General features: G+C 31.9%; 4 protein-coding genes across 12 annotated transcripts in view; all 4 read left to right on the top strand.

Annotated features, from left to right (window-relative positions):
* The window catches only part of LOC108483591 (myb family transcription factor PHL7), a 33,637-nt gene that overhangs the window by 7,361 nt on the left and 9,771 nt on the right, over positions 1-16,505 (top strand). The window lies entirely within an intron of this gene.
* LOC108480932 (BTB/POZ domain-containing protein At5g47800) lies at positions 118-5,918 on the top strand. Of its 8 annotated transcripts, none has more exons than XM_053029607.1 (9): positions 118-278; positions 442-532; positions 1,295-1,377; positions 2,414-2,510; positions 2,998-3,088; positions 3,158-3,227; positions 3,311-3,715; positions 4,143-4,883; positions 5,215-5,918. In XM_053029607.1, the coding sequence occupies exons 5-9, from the start codon at positions 3,030-3,032 to the stop codon at positions 5,647-5,649; spliced, it is 1,710 nt and encodes a 569-aa protein (XP_052885567.1). In that variant the 5' UTR covers positions 118-278; positions 442-532; positions 1,295-1,377; positions 2,414-2,510; positions 2,998-3,029; the 3' UTR covers positions 5,650-5,918. The 8 variants fall into 8 exon arrangements, with proteins under 8 accessions (XP_052885567.1, XP_052885566.1, XP_017639569.1 ...); XM_053029606.1 differs by having other exon boundaries at positions 118-301; XM_017784080.2 differs by having other exon boundaries at positions 118-532; positions 1,288-1,377; positions 3,317-3,715.
* Positions 6,393-6,950, top strand: LOC108481111 (uncharacterized). The gene has a single exon (XM_017784280.1). It carries the CDS (start codon positions 6,393-6,395, stop codon positions 6,948-6,950), a length of 558 nt encoding a protein of 185 aa, XP_017639769.1.
* On the top strand, positions 12,723-15,959 carry LOC108480212 (probable E3 ubiquitin-protein ligase EDA40). 2 transcript variants are annotated; one of them, XM_017783120.2, is made up of 4 exons: positions 12,723-12,941; positions 13,040-13,210; positions 13,437-13,535; positions 14,241-15,959. In XM_017783120.2, the coding sequence occupies exons 2-4, from the start codon at positions 13,088-13,090 to the stop codon at positions 15,636-15,638; spliced, it is 1,620 nt and encodes a 539-aa protein (XP_017638609.1). In that variant the 5' UTR covers positions 12,723-12,941; positions 13,040-13,087; the 3' UTR covers positions 15,639-15,959. The 2 variants fall into 2 exon arrangements, with proteins under 2 accessions (XP_017638609.1, XP_017638608.1); XM_017783119.2 differs by having other exon boundaries at positions 12,723-13,210.

Here is a 16,505-nt window from a genome sequence, read left to right as displayed (position 1 = left end):
TTCGATTCAAAGAAGGTAATGATGGCAAGCACACACACCATTGATGATACATTACAATGTTGACTAATCCCAACAAACCACTTTCTCTGTCTTATTGGTAAGACATTAGGGACACCCCCTCCCCACCATTTTCCCTTTACTTGTGTCTAATTGAAACCCCATAAGCTAACCTAACCCTCTCTCTTTCTCTCTATTTCTTTTAGCTCCCCATTTACAAGTTATTACATGCATGAAGCAATTCATATATCCTTTTCATGCCTCATCATCATCATCATCTTGTATGCAACTGCAATTGCATGATGTAAACTTGTTAGCTTTCTTACTTTACCATACACACACACAAAACAGTCTCTCTCTCTCTCTATATACATATATATAGAAAGTACAGGTTCTTTCTTGTTCTGCTGCACTCAAGGGTAAAATATTAGTATCTAATTGCAGCTTTTTGGCATATCCTTTTAAGTCGATAACAGCTAGTTGCTGCTATGTTTGGAATAAGCTACTTTAAACTCCCACAAGCATATGATTAAGGGTATGTCTTTTAAGTTTTGATTTTTCATTTTTTTATTTTTAGTGATGATATACTCTTTCCTAGTGATGATATACCGCAGGTTCTGTTATTACAATGCCTTCAAGGGGATGATTTGATTGATAGAAATCTCATTACTTATTATTATTGGTTTCCCACTCCAACTAAAAGCACTCTCTCAAGTATATGCATATATTATGGATTATCACATATATAGTTTTTGCTTTCCCACAAGATTGAAATTTAAAAAATAAAAATTACTTTGAAAAGTTATAAAGTTATAAAAGAAAGTTTTTTTTTAAGTCTTCCTAAAATCATTGTTATATGACCTCATTCATTTTGATTATTAGTGTTTGCACCATCGAAAGCTTTCCTTTTATTTCTTTTTCAATCGAAAGTTTTCTTTTCATAAAACAGCTTTAAATGTTACAAAGTTATATTGATCTCTAACATTAGATCAACTTAAACTTAAGATATTTTTTTCTATTTTTTGATGGATATTGTCATTGTCTAGAGTTGAACTAGCCAAACTTAGAAAAAAGAAAATTAATGGCTCAATAATTTAAATAAAATTTTCTAATAGTTAAATGATCATTTTATAATCTTTTAAAATTGAGTGATTCAAAATATAAATTCACTAATTGATTAATTACTTTTATGTGTAATTTACCAAAAAAAAAGGGGAAAAAAGAAGAATAAAAAAACGATACAAAGCTTTTTCAAATTTCTGGGCAGATCTCTTTATAACTTTTGAAAAGACTGCAGATATATAAGTTGAAAAGCTTTGGAAGCCATTTGAGCAACGCCTGCCATGAACAAGCATGTAATGGAATCTTCATGTTCATAAGGTAAGCTTTTCTTATTTTGCTTTTAAAAACAGTTGTGGGTCATTTTCGTATTAGTCTAGACTGCCATACTTGAAGCTCTTAGGTTTAAATAATAGTTGAATATGGATATCGAAATATTAAAAAAATTTAAAAGGTGATGATGTTGGATGAAGTGTCGGTCAACCAAGTTGTAGGATATTCATTTTGGGTTGGCAATTGTGTCTGAATGCACTCAATGACAACCACGAAAGCAAAAACCTCAGCCACTTATTTTTTATTGTATCCTTTTCAAAGTATAAAAGAGAGCATAAAAATATTATAAGTCACAACCCATTTTCCTCTGTATTAAATGACTGTATCCAAATGTTACCTCATGCCATGCTATTTATAATTTCAAAGATTAATTAATATCCATCATTTCATCCGAACAACAATATCAAAACTCTAAAAAAAGAAAATTAACTCATAATTACTGTCGACCAGATATTATTTCCATGGAAAAAAAAACACCATTAGTATAACTGCATGCGCTAGAGCAGTGATATATGTTCTTCGACTATCCACCAAAATTAATGTAAGTGAGCGACCTTGCTATAATTCTGTATATGCTGTTATACAATAATTTGAGCTCTTTTTGCACTGTTCTTAAGCTTCATGCTCTGGTCTTTGTGTCAATTATGAGTTTATTAAATCAAAGTATTCTAAATAATATATATAGGCTTTTCGTTTTCCTAGTATGGTATATGGAAATTGCTTTATCTTATCAAATATATATATAGAATAGCAGTAGATACATATAAGGCCAAGTTTCATTCATTAAGTGGGAACCAGGTTCTGGGGGTTTTCAGTTTCATGTAGTTACATGTGTCTGGTAATAAGCAAAAAAAGCTGAAAAAACTTAAGCACTAACTTCAATGGAAACTGCCAAAGATTGAAAGGGTATTAGCTGATATATTATTACAGCAAGGTTGGGGTTGTTTTGTTTCTTCAAGACTCTTCTATGTCAGTGCATGACAGCAAAGAAATATAAGTGATTTTATCTTTTTTGATTTTGCAGGTAAAAGACATAGTATTACAGGCTAAAGGGTCTTGTAGGGTTGTAAACAGGGAACTGGTGAAGTTGATGGGACCCTTTGTGTTGAATAAAAGTTAAGGTAATTTTTTTCTTTTTTTTTTTTTTTGACAAACTTCACAATGTAAAACAAATACATTGATTGCATTTGTCTGTAACAGTTCAAATACTGATTACTAAAAGCTCTAGTTTCATAGAACCTTTTTTTATAATTTTACTTTACTCTTCTATACATTCTATATTCCTTCAGCTTCTTTTTTTTCTCTCACTTTCCTCTTTTCATCTTCTTTTTGCCATGCTTATGAACTTCATAGGGTGTTTACTGGAGTCTAGTTAAGGCGATATGTTTCAGTTTCTTACATGTCTTTTTCAGTATATATCTGCCAAAGACCAAAATCCAATATGTTGAAAAGAACCAAAAGGGTTAAGTCTGGTTCAACTGTGCTTGTCAGATTATGCATGTGCACGTGTTTATGACTGTGGGTTCTTTTTGCTGTTTGTATTATATAATACATATGTTCAGCTACTTCATTTTCATGTGTTTACTGTGTTGCAATCAAATGTTGCAGTGTTGCAAAGGGAAAAATTAATCAGAAGAAACATGAAGTTTATGAAAATTGGGACAAAACCAGACACCTTCTACACAGAAGAGGCTACCAGGTATAACAAGTGTGACCATGTTTATTATTACAGGATAAATCTAATAGTTTTGGTCATTTGGCAATGTAGGACTGTGATTTCTGACATACCAAGTGATCTTACAATAAGGATTGACAATGTTTGTTTTCTTCTACATAAGGTATACTTCACTGACTTCATGTATTCTTGCCTTATTTCAATGGTTTCTACTTTCTAGCATATATATATGCATCATATTCTTAGCTGCAGATTCCACTTGTTCCGAAGTGTGGTCTCTTACAACGGCTCTGTTCCGACGCTGATGATTCCGACATTGTTACGATCGATCTTCACGATGTTCCGGGGGGTGAAGATGCTTTCGAACTCTGTGCTAAATTTTGCTATGGGATAACGATCAATCTCGGTGCACATAACTTTGTTCCTGCATTTTGTGCTGCTAAGTTCCTTAGAATGACTGAATCTATTGAGAAAGGGAATTTTGTTCTGAAACTTGAAGCTTTCTTCAATTCATGCATTCTTGAAGGTTGGAAAGACTCCATCGTCGCACTTCAAACCACGATCAAGTTACCTGAATGGTCTGAAAACCTTGGAATCATTAGAAGGTGCATTGATTCTATTGTAGAGAAAATCTTGACACCAACATCAAAGGTTTTTTTTTTTTTCTTTTTACATCTATTTTGCTACTTGAGAAAAAAGTATAATGAGACTCCTGTACTAGGAGGTAAATTTAGAAGTCAATTTTATTTCCTCTATTAAAAAAAGTAGTCAATTTAATCATCATACCTTAGATCAAAGAGCAAATACTTTATCGATTTATACTGTTAAAAACTTGCGTGACTGATAGAATAACTAAATAGTGGCACAGCACCATGCCACATGTAACTTATGCTAATGTACAGAGACTAGTTTTTAACAATACAAATAGATAAAAATTTTAGCTAAAGAATTAGTTTGCTCTTTGATCTAATGTATAAAGATTAATTTGTCTATTTTCTGAATATATGAAGCAAAATGCAATACTTTTACTTGCAAAAAACATATGATACGTTAGGTTGAATTATATGAATTCGTGCAGGTTTCATGGTCCTATACTTATACTAGACCAGGGTACATAAAAAAACAACACCAGTCTGTTCCGAAAGATTGGTGGACGGAAGATGTATCGGATCTCGATATAGACCTTTTCCGATGCATAATAACAGCAGTAAGATCGACATATATACCACCGCCACAGCTCATTGGTGAAGCTTTGCATGTGTATGCATGTCGTTGGCTACCGGACACTACAAAGTCTAGACCTCTCCATAGTTCAGGGTCACAAACCGAAGAATCCAGGGAAAAAAGTAGACGGATCCTCGAAGCTATCGTAAGCATGATTCCGTCTGATCGAGGCTCGGTTTCGATAGGTTTCTTGTTAAAGCTTCTTAGCATTGCAAATTATTTAGGAGCATCCCCTGTAACAAAGACTGAACTGATAAGGAAAGCTGGCCTGCAATTTGAGGAAGCAACACTTAATGATATGTTGTTTCCTTCACAGTTGCCCACTGATCAACACTTTTATGATATTGATTTGGTTGCGGCTGTATTGGAAAGTTATTTGGTGTTATGGAGAAGACAATCCCCTTTGCCTACAGAAAATAGCCACATGGTTAGATCGATTAGAAAGATTGGGAAGTTTATTGATTCGTATCTTCAAGTTGTTGCAAGGGATGTGAATATGCCAATATCAAAACTAGTTTCTTTAGCTGAAGCATTGCCAGATGTTGCTAGGGAAGATCATGATGGTCTTTATAAAGCCATTAATATTTATCTCAAGGTAAGACCAATTTACTGATCAACTGCATGTTATGGATAGGGTTAAATTACCTTTTGGGCATCAACTTCGTAACTATTCTCACATTGGGTTTGAATTTTTTCTTTGTCTAAGGTTTTGAACTTGGCTTCTCACATTGGGTTTGAATATTTTTTTTCTAAGGTTTTGAACTTGGCAATTGTCAAGTTTAGGGGTTAACTTGGATAAAAAAAAGTTCAAAAGTATATTTCTAATTTAGAGTCTAACCCAAATGGTGAATTGACCCTTATGGATAAGCATATACATACACACATAAATCAGTCTGTTTTATATGTTCATTCATTGATATAAACAGGAGCATCCGGACGTAAGTAAAGCAGACAAGAAAAGGATGTGCCGAATGCTGGACTGCCAGAAACTGTCCCCAGAGGTACGTGCTCATGCGGTGAAGAACGAGCGGCTACCACTGAGAACAGTGGTCCAAGTCCTGTTTTTCGACCAAGAGAGTGGTTCCAGGTCCACAACTCATAAACCAGAGTCAATCACCAGAGCAAGACAAGCACCAATTGAAGCAGAAGCCAAAGAAGAGTGTGACAAAAAGGTGCAACATGAAGGGACAAAGAGTAGCAGCAGGGTAACTGAAACCAGTGAAAGAGAAATTCAGAAGAGAATGGAAGCCAAAATGGTGAGAGGAGATTCAGAGAAAGGCAAAGAAAGGAAAGGGGAAACCAATTCAACTGCCAAAATGATGGAACCTAAACAGGTATTTCAAAGGAGAAGTAGTAGATGAAGAATTATTGATTTGAAAGATATAATATATATAGTGTTGAATAATTGTCTTTGTTATTGTGTTTTTCATGTACACTTTTTTTTTTCTTTTTTTTTTGCATACATATGATATTAACTTGCAGCAAGCAATGCACCATTTGTAATAGCTTAGGAAAGAGATTTCTTTTAAGCTGTAAAGACCAATAAATTATAAGCTTAGCATTCCATCCATCCTTAGTATTTTATTTATTATGAGTTTAATACAATAAAAAGGTTTGTATTTGAATTGAACCATTTGTTCACTAGTCTTGTTCCTATATGGTAGGATTCTTGTTCATCATAATGGAGCCTAAACCTATACTCTTCGGCTAAAGATGCCACACTTCTAAGTCTAGAAATTACACTTCAGTCTCTTTATTATGGTAATTTTTTAAAAACATATTTTTATATGATTTTTTTTATGTCATAAAAAGTGAATTCGAATGCATTGAAAGGCATTATACTTCTATTTATGGGTTGAGGAGAGACTAATGGGTAGTTTTAGACATTGTGTCAAAAAAATAAATATGATAAATTAAACATTGTTACTCATTTTTTAAATTGACAAGAGGCTAAATTATTCAATTTTTAGATGGATCAATTTATTTAATTTTAAAATTAAGACACCACTTTTGAGTTTGAACTTTGAGCCCAATTAGCCCAATATATAAGTATTGAACTTAGCAATTTGCAGACCAAAAATTCATTATCTGAATCAAAAGAGACATGGCAATGCCAAGATATCGTCCCCTTCATCTCTGTCTACTCATCTTGCTCATCTACACCACTCCTTCCATAGGAGGACTCAATGGCACCGAGCTCCTCAAGGCGGCCTGCAACCAAACGTCCGACTACGCATTCTGCTATGCTATTTTAACTGCCGACCCCAACGCAGGTGGCCCACAAGCCCTTGCCGGCGACCTTGCTAATGCTGCTTTACGTTTAGCTCAAACCAAGGCCACCCACGCGCAATCCCTCATACCTCTCCTCCTTCAAAATGCCACCACCTCTTTGGACCACAACCGTCTCCAAATGTGCCAAAGTAGCAACAACAAGGCCATTTCTCAGCTCTCATCGGCTAACAATGACTTCAACTCCGACTCACTCGACACCATGGTGGAAGAGATAAACACTGCTGCTCGTGCTACTAATGACTGCTTGACTGAGATCCAAGACAAAGGCACCCACTTTTCACTTCTGGCAACCATCAATGCAGATTTGATTAAACTCTACGAAATCTGTATTGTATCCACTAGATATTTTACTGTTGAAGATTTGTACTAGTTTGATCTTTGATGCAGTGTTTTTAACCCAATTCATCTTTGTAGTATACATATGGATGCGTGATTAGTGATTTAGACAAATAAACTATATGGTTAATGAACCTTTTATACAATATGTCTAAATAATACAAATAGGTAGTGCCAAAGTTGATGATGGGGACCATAAGCAGATGCATGTATACCTTCATGGTCACGGGTTAAACAGTTCGGTTTTTTGTTTTGTTTTGTTTTGATCATCCATGGCGTAGGTGTTGGGTCTACTTCAATAAGTCTAAACTCTAAATATGTGTGTCCCGCTCCTATGTATTAACAACAAATTACAAAGCACTAACAATGCAAATCTTTTGAGTTCCATCAACTGATAGGGTGAGACTTTAAATTTAAAAAAAAAACAAAACAATAGGCTCCGATGCTTTCCATATTCATTTAATTAGTTAAATCATGAAAGTAGTATACTATTCATTAATCATTGTTTCCAATTGTAACCATTATTCATAGATGAGGATAATTGTAATAGGATGCTCGCAAAAATAAATAAAAATAAGAACACACAGATTTTTATTTAGAAATCTTTTTGAAAAAAAATCACGGACAAAGGACAATAAATTCACTAATGTTGAAAAATGAATGATACAAAAAGAATTTCGACTTCATCTATTTAAAAGTTGAAATATCTTATTCTAGTCAATATTAAATAGAAGAAAGAGTTTCGACCCTTGGCCTTAAGCCCTACACAGATTTCCTTATTTTGTCACTATAATTTTTTAACAAGAATTCAAATCATACAACTCTATGATCTTACTTATTTCAACTTCTCTTTTAAGTCTACAGCTTTCAACTTCCCTGATTTATATGCCTAATCTTTTTTAGAGTTAAGAAGTTGAGTGGAAAATTATTTTATTCCTTTTAAAATTTATAGAATTTTATGTTAATCTATAGAAAATTGTATTTTAGTTTTTCTTAAATTTTAAAATTCAATTTTAACCCTCCAAAATAAAAATTTTATAATTTGATCCCTCAAAAATTGTAAAAAATTACATTAATACACTGATAAAATTGCATTTTAGCACTTTAAAAATTATAATTCAATTTTGACCTCTCAAAAATATTTCAAACTTCACCCTTGTTTGGTTCAATAGAAAAGTATAGAAATAGAAGAGTAAAAAGTTAAAAAAAAAAAGAAAAGAAAAGGAAAGATAATTAACATTTTTATTTAATGTATAAAATAAATCAATTCATTTTGAATGATAAGAGGAGATAAAATGAAAGAGATGTGCATATTTGTAAGATCCTCATTTTCTTTCTTCCAATGTATCTTTTATGCCCGTTTTATAGTTCATGAAGATTAATTCTTTTAAAATTCGTAGATTTTCCTTTCAATGATATTGTCTTTGAAATTTAAACTTGAATTCTCCCTTTAAAAATATAGTATATCTTACTACTCTTCCATATGTAAGTTAAATCAAAGAAGGCATGAATTTTTCATTTAATTTTCTTTTCCTACTAAGTACACTAACAGTATATATAATGTTTTTCCTCTTTTTGTTTTCTCTTTTCTCTAATTTCCTTTCTTAAAAGTAGAGTCTAAAATTTGCTAGAAGGAAAAAAGAATTGTCCCCACAATCTGTTGATGGAGGACAAGAAGAAAAGTGGTAAAGCAAATCATGTAGGCTTAATTTCATTCAAACAATTTCCCCATTAGAATTGAGTAGTGAATTGTAAAATATATTGTATTTTTTTTTTAAGGTATCTATCAAAGCGAGTTCATTAACTAATCTTTCACATTCTATAGGTTCATTAAGGGAGTAAATGCTGGTAAAAATATATATTGAATTTTTTTAAAAAAATTAATCTGAACTTTGAAAATAATATTATTGAGAAGAACAGTCACAAATTTGAAAAATTTGTTCTTTATAGATCATAAATCAAACATAAGATATAATTTGATTGTATCAAATTTATATAAAAAGGATAACTATTAAATTTATAAGTGAATTTATATCCAATGTGTAATTTGGTACATGAATTTTGATTTGGTACAATTATATACATGAAACTTGAATTATGGTTTATATATATACATAAAACTTTAATTTTAGTTCAATTGTACACATTTAATGCAATTAATACATACATTTAAATTTCATGTATAAAATTGCACAAAATCAAAATTCATGTATGATATTACATATCAAATTAAAATCTTTTATAAAAATTAAATATGATAAATGATAGTGTTAAATTTTAAATACTTGAGAGGATGAGAAATGAAGTCAAATGAAGAGGGTAGCAACAACGAGTAAACAATGTATATAATTAGGGATGGTAAAACTTGAACCTTCAATGGATTTCGAATCAATTTTTTATTTGAAAAGTAGATGCAGAGGTAGGTGGAATTTTTCTTTTAGGTAGTAGGTATGAAGCGATTATCGTAATTGACCATCTCATCTTGACTAGCTCCACCATAAAAAATTGTCATTTTATCGTTATAAACTATTAAAAGAATAAAAATATAATAACATAATATAAAAATATATATATCTTATTTTTAAATATTTTTTGAAGAATTATGTTTAAATATTTATTTAATTTTAAAAATATTAAAAAATTAAATTGAAGCATAATAAGATGGAATGAGACAAAAATAAATAAATCCGATATTCATAAAAGTGATAATGGTTTTCAATATTATAAATGAAACACGAAACGAAACGGGTGATGGAGAAAAATATATCAATTATAAAAGGGCAACAAATTTAGTAATATCGGGCAGCCCACTGGATTCGGATTCTTATATTTAATGTAGGACAGGGGAATTTGAAAGGGGTTTTGGATATTGGGAGGTAAATAAAAAAGGCCAATGACTAGAAGCCAAGCCATGATGAGTCATGGAAAGTCGTGACAGTCAATTCACATTGACCATACACACCCACACAGAGATGTTCCATCTCGGTCCATCGCCACTTGAAATTCAAATCTAACGCCTAACCTAACGGTTCTTTTTCTTTTTACTTTTCTTTACTTTTGGTCCCTACTTGAATTAAAATGTTAGAAATTTAATAAAAAAAGTGAAATCAAATTGAACAAAAATAATTTCGTTATACTTTGATTTCAATTGGCGGTTGCAAAAGGTGGTAAGCTTGGCCATTTCCTTAGTCGAGGTGTCAGAGGACTTGTTCCGGGACTAATGCCCTTTGCTCACTTCATTTTTAAGCTAATCCATGTAATCTAACCATATAATCTCTAGAGTTGCGTAAATTTATTATATGCTTCTAATTTAATGAGTTTTGGCTTACTATTTTATTAATACGCATATATTCAATGTTTTAAAAATCAATAATTATAAAATTTAAAGAATTAACATCTAACGATTTTTAACACGTAATCTTCGAAAAGGAAAAACTCAAAATGTAGATATTTGAAGGATGATTTAGTAGAAAAATACCCAAAAGATGTTTTTTTCTTCATATAATCTTATTTCATTTAATACATATATTTTCAATATAAAAAAAAATAAATTTTATTTAATTACAATGCATATATTTTTGAGAATTAATATTTATAAATTATTACAAAGGTGTGTTAATGATTTTCACATCCAAACATATGGCTAGTATTAATAATCATTTCAAACACCAAAAAGCATGTGATTTGTTGGTGGAATACTAGACTCTTAATTCCAATAAACAAAGATCAAACTTTGGCCAAATGAGATGTAGTTATTTAATTCAAAATAAATTAATTGCATCAATAAAATAAAAGTACAACATTTTAAAGTAATTTAGCTTTCTTTATTACATTTAATTTCCAATTATGATTTCCTTTAACCAAAAAAGTTTGTCCCACAAAGCATAAATTTTAATTAAATAATAAAATTAGGGTCTACGATTTGAGTTATATTATTACATGTAATGTGATCTAAATTATATTATTTTGAATATTTTTGTTTGCAAATAGAAATTTAAATGTGATATTATTATTTTTTAAATTGTTCATATTTTTGTTTGTAATGTTGGATGCAGCATATTGAATAGATTAGTTAAGCTTAATAAAATAAATTTAAAAATAAGTATAAATAAAATGGAGGAATCACGAAATTATTGAGAAATAAATACTCAACGGACCTCACACTTATGAGTGTCGAGGTAGCCTAAAAAATTGAGAAATAATCTCGAGAGAAATGATTTAAAATAGTTGTAATAATATCAATATTAAAATAAATTAAGATGCAACAATTACATTACAAATTTGATAATAAATTTGTGTGAATCTCAAGTTGATTGTTAGTAATATTATCTATAATTACTTACTTATTAAAAATAATATTATAAGTCGATTGAGTCATAACTCGATTGGCATAAACATTGTTGTCAATGTAGGAGGATGTAAATTCGAGTACATTGAAGTGTATTATCCCAATAAACAACTTTATTTATTAGATTTAATTTCGAATTATGAATTTGTTATAAAAAATTTATACCACAATGTATTGATATTAATATAAAAAAAAACAAAAACAAATAGCAGTAACTATGCTCATAATGCCTACTGTTAATTTAATATTACTTAGAAATAGGTTGAGGCTGTTAAGATATAAAGCACATACTCTCAGCCTTCACAAACCTCGTATAGTCAGAGATAATAGTATAATACTATAGTATGAAATCCTCTATCAAATAAAGTTTAAATATGCCACAAGCCCCTGTTCTTTTTAGAAATTAGAAGTTTGGTCTCTATACTTATATTTCATGAAATTTAGTCTTTTACTTTTTATATTTTAAAATTTAGGTCTAATTGTTAGTATTATTAAATTTTTTGTCAAGTAAGAAAATAATCACTTGCTAGACATGTAATTTCAAAATGACTTTATAATTAACTTGAATTTAACAAAAAAAATAGTGTTAACAATTAGACTTAAATTTTGAAATCTGAAAAGTAGAGAAATTAAATTCCATAAAATATAAGTATAATGACTAAATTCCTAATTTTTGAATAGTATAGAGGCTTGTGACATATTTTAACCATCAAATAAATATATAATTTGCTAGTGGTTCTAGTCTACCTCAAGCAAGTTTAACAAATGGTGAACAACACTCAAGGTCACAAATTATTAGTAAGTTTAAGTTTTGATTACTTAATTTTAAAAAAAATTATAAAATGATCATAAAATTATCTAGAAGTTTTCATTTAATTCACTGTATTGTTAAAAACGATATTGTATGGTATTCTCTATTCACACCGCTTGTACCAATCGAAAGCTCTCATTCCTTTTATTTTTTACAATTTTTTTTTAAAATAACTTTAAACATCATGAATTATGAAATAAAATCCAATTCTTCTTAGATCTTTGATATTGAACGTCAAATCTATTTAGATCTCAAGTATATTCTTTTATTCGTTGATGGATATTAATCTATTATAACAATCTGATGACTTAAATAAAAACTTTAAAATACTTCAATGACAGTTTTGTAAATTTTTTAAAATTGATTAATCAAAATGTAAATTTAACCGATAAAAGAAATTGAAGGCAGATGGATAGATTAGAAGGCAAAATGACCATCCAATCCATCTTTTACTTTAGGAGCTAAGAGTGAAATTGAGAGAAAAAGGGAAAGGCCCAATCCCCAATAACAAAAGAGTGCTCTGAACAAAGAAAAAAAAAGTGCAATCTTACTATTATTATATTAGTGTCCAAGTGGTCCCTCCCAAGAACCATCCTTTTGTTTTCTTTCTATGCGCCTCTAGTCTACCACTTTATATAATACAATATTATTGTGAAATATTTACGTCTGTTGAATAGTCGTGATCTATTTACATAAAAAAAGGGCAACGATGGCGTGTACTGTGCAGCATACAATGATATATGGCTCTACAAATACACATTGAAATCAGAGAGAGAAAATTATATTATAAAAAAAAAGTGGAGGTGACAACAAACACTCATTCAACAAACAGCAAACAAAGGGGCTGGTTAAGACCTTAGAGAGTGGTAGACATTTTTGCAGATTTTGCAGAGCTTTGTCCCCGTTTCTCTCTTTCTTTCTTTCTTTTACTCTTTTTCTTTTCACGTCCTTCTGTTATCTTCAGTACCATCACCAAAATTTGAAAGCTTGAAGAAGAAGAAGAAAGAGGGCAATGGGGGTAGGTTCAACTGCATCTTCTAAGCTCAAAAAAGCTGCTAAAAAAATTGTGGTCGCTGCATGTGGTTCTTTCTCAAAGAATACTCCTCCTTCTCCTCCACCTCCTCCTCCTCCTGCTGTAAGCCTTTTTTTTTTTTTTTAGCTTCAATGTTTTAGATTAAAGATCCCTTTTTCTTTTGGGGGTATGGAATGTGGACGATTGGGTTAATCTTTTTTTTTTATGGCTTGTTGTCCATAATGTTAAAAGCATTGAATGATTCAAAGAGAACCCAGTTCCTTATTTTTGCAACAATTTCAATTGCTTTTGGATGGCAGCTCTAATGTTATTATGTTAATTAATGTAGATGTCAATGTCACCATTGAAACCAAAGAATAAGTTGGAAGCATTATCAGCTGGAATTGAAGCAGAATCCATCACCAACCATAATGACCTTGCATCCAAGGTAACCCCTTTTGGATTAGCTAAAAAACACCCAATTTTCTGAAAGAAGTTTCATATGATACTAGGAGAGATTATACAGCAGTTAAAGAGATTAGGAAGGCAGTGTTTTAGCTCGGTTATTTCGTGTAGCCGATCTTAAGAGGTGACGGTCGGTTGTCTAGGTTTTGAATCTCATCATCTGTGCTCCTTTCCTTTCTCCCCAGGCAAAGGCTTTGAGTATTTTAGAGCTCAAAAGGCTAGGAATTTGTGACTTTAAAGTAGAAAAAGGTAGAGTAATACACACTCTTAGAATCCGAATTCCGATAACCCTCGCCTCTCATCGTTAAGAAGGGCATGTGTGAGAGATATCTTATTTAGAGAATAAGTTATCCGAGCTGTACAAACTCGCTACTTTACCATCAATTCTACTAAGTTCCCTTTTTCTCTAGATTCATGATCTGGACATTTGTCGCAGTGAATCTAATTGGAACTGCACAAAACATTAGAATATTTACATGTTAATCACAAATGTTTGCTGAAATTCCTACTATGATATTTACTTTTACCTTTGTAGTGATACTTATATAGTATTTTTAGCTTTCGGTAACACAGGAAAAATTACATTCTCTAGCTATCTTGATACTTGAGAATGATGGCAACATTCAATCAATTTCATTTCGTGATTGTTTAACATGGGTTTTCTTTTACTATTTGTGAATTGCTGCAGAATATTTGTGCAATATGTTTGGAGGCTCTGAGTTACAGTTCTGGTAGCAGTCCAGGGCAAGCAATATTTACAGCTCAGTGTTCTCATGCATTCCACTTTTCCTGCATATCCTCGAATGTTCGCCATGGTAGCATCACCTGCCCTATTTGCCGTGCTCATTGGACCCAGTTGCCACGCAACTTAAATCCACCTGCATGTTCACTCTCTTGCAACCAAAATGACCCTGTTTTTCGTATCCTGGATGATTCTATTGCTACTTTCCGGGTTCATAGACGCTCCTTCCTTCGATCAGCACGCTATGATGATGATGACCCTATTGAGCCTGATCACACACAAAATCACCCCCGTATTGATTTAGCTTTGGTTCCCCTCCAACCAACAGTTTTGACTCACCCTTGCTGCTTTCGGCATCAACCTGGTTCACATCCATCTTTTCAGATGCCGGGAGTTGGGCACGTCTCAAACCATCATCACCATCATCATCAATTCAGCAGCTCCTCCTCATCAACTTTACAGTTGCAACCACCAAGTGGACAAACACCTTCCTACATGTGCTCCCCCTCAAACAGTAGACCAGCCTATCTCAGCATAAAATTAGCACATCCACGAGCTACGGACATGGTCTTGATTGCAAGCCCCAATGGACCACACTTGAGGCTTCTAAAACAGTCCATGGCGTTAGTGGTATTCTCCCTCCGACCAATTGATCGTTTGGCCATCGTCACATACTCATCTGCTGCAGCACGTGTGTTCCCTCTCCGGCGCATGACATCCTATGGAAAGAGAACAGCCTTACAAGTTATCGATCGCCTTTTCTACATGGGTCAAGCTGATCCAGTAGAAGGGCTCAAGAAAGGGATAAAGATACTTGAAGATCGTGCACATAAGAATCCACAGTCATGCATCTTGCATTTGTCTGATAGTCCAACGAGATCATACCACGCCATGAACCTTCAATTCCCTATTCCTATACATCGGTTTCACGTTGGATTCGGCTTTGGCACCTCTAATGGGTTTGTGATGCATGAATTTGAAGAGTTCCTAACACAATTATTGGGAGGTGTAGTTAGAGAAGTTCAATTGAGAATCGGGGAGGAAGGGCGAATCATAAGGCTTGGGGATCTACGAGGTGGCGAAGAGAGAAGGATATTAATGGACTTAGGTGAGTGTGTACATGTATCTGTAGGGTATAGCTATGTGGAAGGAGGAAGTGAAGAATGCATGAAAACAGGGGAAACAATGGTGAGTGTAGAGGATAAGAGGGAAACAGAAGATGGCAACAGAGAGAATGGTATTAACATTGTTGGGGGAAGGACAAGCAGTGTTGAGAATTGGGATTACCATGATCCTTACATGGCTAGAAGATGGGCTAAACATTTGCATGGATACAGGTTCTGAATCTGAAATCAAGCTATCCCAAAATCCCACTGTAGATATATGGCTTCACATTTCATTCATTTTCCACAGGGATTTTGGTCATTCAATCCAATGGCTTATCCTCTATAATATATACTCCAAAATCTTTCAAGATATCTAATTTTGTTGGTGCAACACTTGAACTTCATTGTTCATTTGAGTCAATTATTCCATCAGTTAGGATAAAGTTTAGGACTTTGTTGATTGTGTTGTTGGTTGGGATTGGAAAAATCACACCATTAATTAATACTATATATATATATATATTATAAGGTGATTATTTTGGTAGTTTGGGACTACAAATTTATTTCTTTGATTGAAATGACTTCTATGTTGAAATGATTAAAAAGGAATCTAATATGAAAAATATTTAATCAAGCAGTTCTGCAATTTTCCATAAAAAAAAAAAAAAAAGGTTGTGCAGTTCTATTATTGGCCAGCAACCACCCTTGGTGAATGCTCTCTATTATAACAATATGATTAAATTAGTCCCTATTATTAAAAGGATTGTTTAAAAACAATAATTTATTATTTAGTAAAGTTAATATTTTTAAATCACAAAGTATAGGAATTTCGTGATACTTTTACTCACTTATTTGTTTGTATATTTGGCCATCAACCACACATTATTTGATCACAATGGCAAAGCAAATTATGTTTTAAAAAATGGAGAAAAAAGAAGAAGAAAAGATGATAATATTGTTCGTAATTCAACTTTATTAATGAATTTTAAAAAAATTAAAAATGTTTTAATTTTTAATATTTTAATATTACTTTGATTTTAATAGATTTAAGGGTAAATTATAAATATAGTCACTTTTATTTACTTGATTATATTTTAGTCACTTT

This window comes from Gossypium arboreum, chromosome 6 (assembly GCF_025698485.1).
Source record: "Gossypium arboreum isolate Shixiya-1 chromosome 6, ASM2569848v2, whole genome shotgun sequence".
Classification (NCBI taxonomy): domain Eukaryota; kingdom Viridiplantae; phylum Streptophyta; class Magnoliopsida; order Malvales; family Malvaceae; genus Gossypium; species Gossypium arboreum.
This window is presented reverse-complemented; position numbering and strand designations above follow the sequence as displayed.

Excerpts from the sequence above, each read along its gene's own strand:
- LOC108480932 (XM_053029607.1), top strand. The coding sequence starts at position 3,030 with ATGAAGTTTATGAAAATTGGGACAAAACCAGACACCTTCTACACAGAA. Across the intron at positions 3,089-3,157 it reads TACACAGAAGAGGCTACCAG|GACTGTGATTTCTGACATAC; the intron begins GTATAACAAGTG and ends TTGGCAATGTAG. Across the intron at positions 3,716-4,142 it reads TCTTGACACCAACATCAAAG|GTTTCATGGTCCTATACTTA; the intron begins GTTTTTTTTTTT and ends GAATTCGTGCAG.
- LOC108481111 (XM_017784280.1), top strand. The coding sequence starts at position 6,393 with ATGGCAATGCCAAGATATCGTCCCCTTCATCTCTGTCTACTCATCTTG.
- LOC108480212 (XM_017783120.2), top strand. The coding sequence starts at position 13,088 with ATGGGGGTAGGTTCAACTGCATCTTCTAAGCTCAAAAAAGCTGCTAAA. Across the intron at positions 13,211-13,436 it reads CACCTCCTCCTCCTCCTGCT|ATGTCAATGTCACCATTGAA; the intron begins GTAAGCCTTTTT and ends TAATTAATGTAG. Across the intron at positions 13,536-14,240 it reads ATAATGACCTTGCATCCAAG|AATATTTGTGCAATATGTTT; the intron begins GTAACCCCTTTT and ends GAATTGCTGCAG.